Source organism: Chinchilla lanigera, unplaced genomic scaffold, assembly GCF_000276665.1.
Source record: "Chinchilla lanigera isolate Chin_1 unplaced genomic scaffold, ChiLan1.0 scaffold00085, whole genome shotgun sequence".
Lineage (NCBI taxonomy): Eukaryota > Metazoa > Chordata > Mammalia > Rodentia > Chinchillidae > Chinchilla > Chinchilla lanigera.
Genome location: NW_004955486.1, coordinates 9189179 through 9195850, shown reverse-complemented (window position 1 = coordinate 9195850; position 6672 = coordinate 9189179). Strand labels below are relative to the sequence as shown.

The 6672-nt window shown below is 55.5% G+C and overlaps 2 protein-coding genes across 3 annotated transcripts in view; both read right to left on the bottom strand.

The window, feature by feature from the left end:
- Positions 1-3928, bottom strand: part of Nadk (NAD kinase) — a 25625-nt gene extending 21697 nt beyond the window's left edge. The window contains exons 1-2 of the mRNA XM_005404323.1: positions 3856-3928; positions 41-279 (exon numbers count right to left, since the gene is read on the bottom strand). Coding sequence (XP_005404380.1) covers positions 41-279; positions 3856-3928 — 312 coding nt within the window. The remainder of the gene's footprint in view (positions 1-40; positions 280-3855) is intronic.
- Positions 3545-6672, bottom strand: part of Gnb1 (guanine nucleotide binding protein (G protein), beta polypeptide 1) — a 26457-nt gene continuing 23329 nt past the window's right edge. The window contains exons 9-10 of one of the 2 annotated variants that reach the window (XM_005404194.1): positions 5480-5595; positions 3545-5259 (exon numbers count right to left, since the gene is read on the bottom strand). In XM_005404194.1, the coding sequence (XP_005404251.1) occupies positions 5489-5595 (107 nt within the window). In that variant the 3' untranslated portion in view covers positions 3545-5259; positions 5480-5488. The remainder of the gene's footprint in view (positions 5260-5479; positions 5596-6672) is intronic. The other variant, XM_005404196.1, reaches the window with a different exon arrangement.

The following is a 6672-nucleotide window of genomic DNA, read 5'->3' as shown; positions in this document are numbered from 1 at the left end:
CCCCCGCCGCGACACCGCGAGGCGCCCCTCGCGTGCGGGCCCGTCCTCGGCTCCCGGTCCCCGTGTGCGCCCCCGCGGGCCGTGCGACCCGCTGATCCTGGGGAAAAAGCCTTCGTCCCCAGATGTCCCCTTCTCCAGGCGGCGTCCCCCGACGGGCGCCCTGCGTGCCCGGGATGGAGTCCGCCCGGCCTCCCGCAGCTCCTACCTGCCGGACCCGCCCTCTTCCTGGAAGGAGCAGCACAGTCCCTGGACCCCTACGCAGTGGGGCCCCACGGGGAACTGGAGAAGGGATAAGGATGACAGGGTCTTGCTTCAGATCTGTAACTTCCCCATGGGTTGTTTTGTAAACAGCTGCTTCCCAAAAGGGAAGTAAATCTGGGGTGGGACACAGGCCTGTCATGCCACCACTCTGGGAGGCTGAGGCAGGACAATCAAAAGTTGGGGTTCCGGGGGCTCAATGGCATAAGCGCCTGCTTGGCAAGTATAGGTCCTGAGTTTGATCCCCAGTGCCACAAGAAAAAAAAAAAAAAAAGAAAGAAAAAAAAAAAAATCTGTTAAAGTTGGGATTCCAGCCTGAGCAAGTCTCAAAATGTAAAAAATATTTTTTTAAAGGGGCAGGAGGCGTAGTTCGGTGGGAAGCCCTCGGGTTCAGTCCCCAGTACCACAGAGTGACCACCAGCCACTCCCAGAAGGCTTGAGCTGACGTTTGGATGTAATTATTAGCGCAAATAATTGGCCTGGGCCTTCAGGGAAAGTGGTGGCCCCCGCGACATCTTGTTATCGCCTGAAGTCACACAGCCCTTACCAGGTGGGCCCCCCCAGGTGGGGGCTTTCAGGGCCCAGCCCAGCAGGGCGAGTTTGTGTGCCTGGCCCTGCAGCTGCACAGGCGGCTGAGTTTCCCCATTTCAGCCAAGGAAACAGGGCTGTGGCCCAGTAGCTCACTTCCTTGTGCAACAGCTCCAAGGTCCCACGAGACCCCAAGACTCAGGCCAAGCTGTGCACGCCCAGGGCAGGGTCACTGACAACACCCAAGGCGCCCCCCCACCCCGCCCCCGCGGGGTTGCCAGGGGCATTTCACAAGGCAGAGTTCAGAAGGACAGCAGGAAGGCTAGGCAAAGACCGCCCAGGGCGAAGGTGGGGAAGGAGACCCAAGGCAGGGTTCAGGGAAAGAGGGCGTGGCCACAGGGGTGAGGCTGCCAGCCCTCACCTTCCTCGGCCCTGGAGCTCAGGACTCAGCTCCAGCGTAATTTACCATTTTGTTATTTGGGTTTGTTAAGAATGGTCTCCCATGGCTGGGTGCTGTGAGGCAAAGCCAAAATCCCAGCTACTTAGGAAGCTGTGGCAGGAGGATCTGAGACGTCAAGCCAGCTACGGCAGTTTAATGAGATCGTTTTATAAGGGTGGGGGTGGAGCTCAGTGGTGGAGCACTATCTTAGCACGTGGGAGAGATGGATTTAACCCTCAGTATTGCCCGGCCCGCAAAAGGAGGCCTCCCTGTTTACACCCGTCTCTCAAAACCTGGGCCCCCTTTTCTGAGGGTTGAATGATGGGAGCTGGCCGGGATAAGGAGCTACAGAGGAAGTGGGGAGTCGCTGTCGGAGGAGAGCGATGGGGCTCTGCAGAACTGGGCAGTGTGGCGCACGCCCCTGGCTGGAGCAGGGGCGCAGGGTGCTGATGCAGACTGCACCCCCTTGGGGCCCAATTCAGATCCCACGGGAAACTGGCTTCTGCTGGCCTAGCCTGGCCGCGTGAACAGGGGAGTGCAGGCTCCCCGCACGCACACAGGGAGGGGGCCAGGTGTGCATTCCTTGGCTAGCCTCTGGCCTCCAGCTGGCTACCTGGTGTGGGAGCACAAAGCAGACCTACCCAGCATTACCTGTGCCCACCTGTATCCTGCTGGCATTCAGAGGTGCCCCTTCTTGAATACCAGGCACACACGACCCAGTGGGGAGGACATAGGCCTGCCAGTGCTTGCCTTTTGGTGGGGCAGGCAGAGGCAGGTGGGACTGGGGAGGGGATCAGTTTTGTTCAGGGGTGCTCAGGAACAGGTGCCCACAGGTGGCGGGAACCACAGGTGCAGAGTGCAGAGTCCTGGGGCTGGCAGTAACAGCTGCATTCTCTGGTGCTGTGTTCTCAGATACCTGAAGCAGGGCTGGGGGGGACCTGAGGACAGGGAGGCGAGCCACGTGCCCACTGTCACCCTGGGAAAAGGCAGAGCTGGGCGGAGGCTGAGTCGACTGGGGTGACCGGGAAGGCCAGGGCGGGGGTCAGCAGTAGAGGGCAGTGGGAATGGGAACAGTGGGTGAGTGGAGGGCTGGACCAGAACAGCCATCGGGCCTGTCGCCCTGCCCCAGCAGTCAAGGGCACCCGGGTGTGGTGACAGTGGTCCTGGTCCAGACCTGTGCCCAGCACAGGCCTCAGGAAGCACCTCTGTTACGTAGGGTCCCTATGAGGAAGAGGCTGTGTGGAGAACAGATGAGAAAGGCCATGGGCTTCCCGGGCACGGGAAAGAGGTGGCCATCGGGGACAGAGTGACACAGGGCCCTCAGTGGCAGAGTACACCTGTGGCAAGGCTCCTGCCCTGGGGGCGCCCCCAAGGCAGCAGGCAGTAAAGGGTGCTGCTCTTGCCCTATTAAAGGTTAAGGCCCTCCATGCAGGCTTGTGCTGTGTGCCTGGGCCCAGAGAGGAACGTTCCTGTCTCTTCCACACACGCTGTGCTGGCCAGTGCCGCTGTCCACCTGCCCAGAGTGAACACCAGCTTTCAGGGGCAGATTTGCTAAGAGACTGGCAGTGGCCCTGAAAGGCCCTCAGGTTCTGCGTCTTCTAGTCTAGGAGCAGAACAAAGTGTTCGGTGAGTGGTGTGTTCACCCTGCCACTCCTCCTCCCTGCAGATGGGGAGGGGCTTCAGGTGCCGCCTCCTCCACAGGGACTAGGGGTTCCTGGGCCAGCAGGAGGAGGGCTGAGAAAGGGCTCCTGGGGGAGGGCACCTGCCAGCCACTCCCCCCGCTGCAGCCCCTGGGGAGCCCATCTTCCCGGTTGCCCATGCTGTGCTAGGAGGGCGTCATTATTCACGGATCTCTTTAAGAAAAGTACCACGATCTGGCTGTGAAGACTAGTTTCCTTTTATAATCTCACAGATTACTGAAGGTTTTTAAAAACTGTGTCACTCAGCCTAGGAAGCATTTGAGGGGCTAGGATGCTGGAGGGCGGCCTGCGGCTTGGGGCCTGCCTTCCACACTTCCCTGACGGGGCTTCTTTCCTCTTTCTGGGCACAGCTCTCTTATTCAGACCGAGGGCAGGCGTGTCAGGAGGGCCTCGTCCCCAGAGACCATCGGGAGGGCAGCAGTGTCAGAGGACAGGAGGGGCCAGGCCAGGGCCCATGATGGCAGGTGGGACCACCGGGATGCCTGCCATTCTTCAAAGCCGGCTTTGCCCGGTCCTCCTGATGCTGGGCCCACCTGAGCCAGGGGTCACAGGAGCAGGAGGGAGAAGCAGTCACCTCTATACATTGAAATGGACCTCTCAAGTAACCACCACCTCAGAGTCCCTCATGTCAAACTGCTTTATTACATCTTAAATAACAGTACAGTTTAATATAGGGTCTATCTTGCATCCAGCCTCCTTGCAGTACACTGACTTTAAAATTAAATACAAAAGGTGAAAAGGGTGAAGGTGCAGAGAGCTCTACAGAGTCATCTGACGGGAAGAGAAGGGACGTCGTCGTATTCTCGTTGCCAGGTCCAGGCCTACTGCACGGTCACAGCACAGTTTGTACAGGATGTTGCAGGAAACAGGATGGCGAAGCCACTACTGCTGCTAGGAGGGGGCTGGGGACTGGGAGGAGGGAGGGCCCACAGGACACTGCTGTCCAGACGCTGCTGCTGACCGGGGAGACCCTGCGCTGGCGGGCGGGGTCACAGGTCTGCATGGGTGCAGAAGGCTGTCCCGGCTGGGCTACCAAGAAAGGGCAGGGCCGCAGGTCAGGCGCTCCTTCCCTCCTCCCTCAGCCTCTCCCTCAGAATCCAACAGGGATCTTTCACAACAGGACTTTTTTTTTTTTTAAAGAAGTAAAGAAAACAGTGACTCATCCCGCTACTCAAGCATGTAGAGCGCTCGCTGCTTCCAATGTGTGCAGAGCAGCAACAGAAGTGGACAGAGCCGCCACAGTTACAACTTTAAGAGGTTATTTCTTAAAAGAAAAAGAACATCTAAGGACTGAGTCCTATATGCACTTTTGAGCATTTCTACAGCATGCGATTCTAAGAGTAAACCCACCCAATATGGCAAACAATCAAATTTTTAAAATTTAACTTAGAAAGTCTGAGATCATTATTTTCAAAACATTGATTTGTACATTGTTTCATACACAAATAACCAACTGACTATCCAAGCACAGGACAGGCATCTCTCGAGCAGGCTCCTGACAGCGAGAGCAGGGCGGGTAGTGCTGGGCGATTAGACTCCCTCCAACTTCACAGGAACCCGAGGTGAGAGGAAACAGCAGACAAGGGGACGGGAGGGCGCAGAGGGAAGGGGCCAGGCCTGAGTTCGCTGCTCGGCACAGGGGAAGGACTCTGACCACATTCACAACCATCACAGCATGTGCTCAGCTACTCTGCTTCTCGGCCTTTCTCTTTAACTAGGCTGTGTTTGTGTGCAACAGACATCTGTGACACAATACAAGAGCAAACTGCCAGGGACTGGACTGTGTCCCCCTCGTCAGAGACCTGCCCCCGGCAATGGTTCTGTTCCACTGTTGGACAGAAAGGAATATATTTAAAAAAGAAACTGTGAATGCTTCCAAAATCCTGCTACAAACACAATTTGAAATTTAGAAATGATTACAAGATAAAGTCTTCAACTTGTTTTGCATGAATGCCACAATACAGGGTTACTGGTCTACTCTTCAATGAGCTAGTGGAGAGGCGTGTCTGTCTCACAATTACACTCAGGTTTACCTTCTGGTTAACATTTTTATTGTAGTATTTCCTTTTAAAATTCATCCAAGACAAAAAAGAAAACAAAGACAATGGCCCCGGAAGGAATGCACAATTTGTTTTAGTTTACAGCACAGAGATCCTTCTCTTAATGGGAATTGTGCTCTTGGTTTCAGCAATAAGTGAAGGAGAAAAGATCTTGCCCTTTGAAGTTCTGAGGGGAGTGTGGGTGTCCACGTTAGTATGGGTGGATAAGATATGCTATCACTGTAGCGCTTCAAGGTTGGAATGGTCTTCCAGTCACGGTGGCGTCCACCTGCTGCTGTGAACAGAGTGTGGGTCAATGCACTCAGAGACACGGGAAACCTGAGCTCAGCCCAGTCAGCATCACCACCCTCTCGCTGCCCCTCAGCATGCACAGCCAAGGGGCCACCACTCGTACCAACCACATTCCAAATCAGTGCCACATCTATGTTAACTTAGAGACCATGCACAGGAAAGACACACAGCTCTGAGGGGAGGGCATCAGGTGGCTCTGTTACCTACTGACGTTAGTTCCAGATCTTGAGGAAGCTGTCCCAGGACCCTGTCGCCACAGCCATACCATCATCAGTCACCCCCAGGCAGCTGACGCGGTTGTCATGTCCGGCCAAGACACCTGGGAGCAAAGACAGCAGTCACTCAGAAGCCCAGAGGCACCTCCTGCGTGTGACGTTGTGATGATGGCTGGCTGGCTAATCTGATGAAATAGGATCCAGACTCCCTCAGGTCAAGTCCCAGTGATACCTCAGAAGCAAGGCAAGGCCAGTGAAGGGAGAAAAGTTTTATGCAAGTGGAAATTACACTGACGCACACGGCCAGTCTCATTAGCGGGGCCAACATCTCTAAAGACAACGTGGATGCCCCTGCAGAAGTACAGACACATCAAGAGGATGACAAGAAATACACATCCACACATCCACTAACCTGGACCTGCTCACGCTGACATCTACACATTTTATCAACTTAAATAAACAATGGAGTAAAATCCATGGTCAAAAGACTCCATCTCCAAGCAGCTGAGCACATGAGTATGTGGGTGAGGCCATCTCTCACTTGTTTGTGATACCCAGAGCCCAGTAAAACCCAGCACACGGGGCTGTGGTGGCTGCTGAGACCACACGGGCTGTCACACAGTGACACCAGTGCCGCAGGCCTCTCCACTTCCTCCAGATGGAGCAGAAGGTACTGAAACCTGAAACTTCCAGTGCCCCTGTTTTGCCCAGCACAGGGGTAGGAGGGCTCTCTGAGGAGGCTGGGGTCGGCTGCCACTGCCCTCAATGATATAGCCCCTGGTAGAGGACTGGGCAGTGCAAGGCCCACAGGACCTCCAGTAATGGTCCTCTCTTTCAGCCTGGCAAACACTGAGGTTTGCTGAAGGCTTGTGAAGTGTCAACATCCTTCAAATTCAAGTGCACCATAAGAAAGGTCCCGTCCTATCCAGCATGTTGATATGCAGCAGTAACACAACTGCCTCTGATCAGCAGAATTCAGACCCTCACCACCCAATAGGCCTGCTGCTCCACCAGGGCCCTCTGGACAGCACAACTGTGGCCCTGGCAAGCCCAGGGAGCATAAGCTGGGATCTACCAAATCGAGCCCAAAGATCCCTGCAAGCCTCACAGGGAAGGGCTTTGCTTGCTCTCTAGCATCAGTCCCCTGGAGGGCCACAGTCTGTGTCCAAGCTCATCCCCTC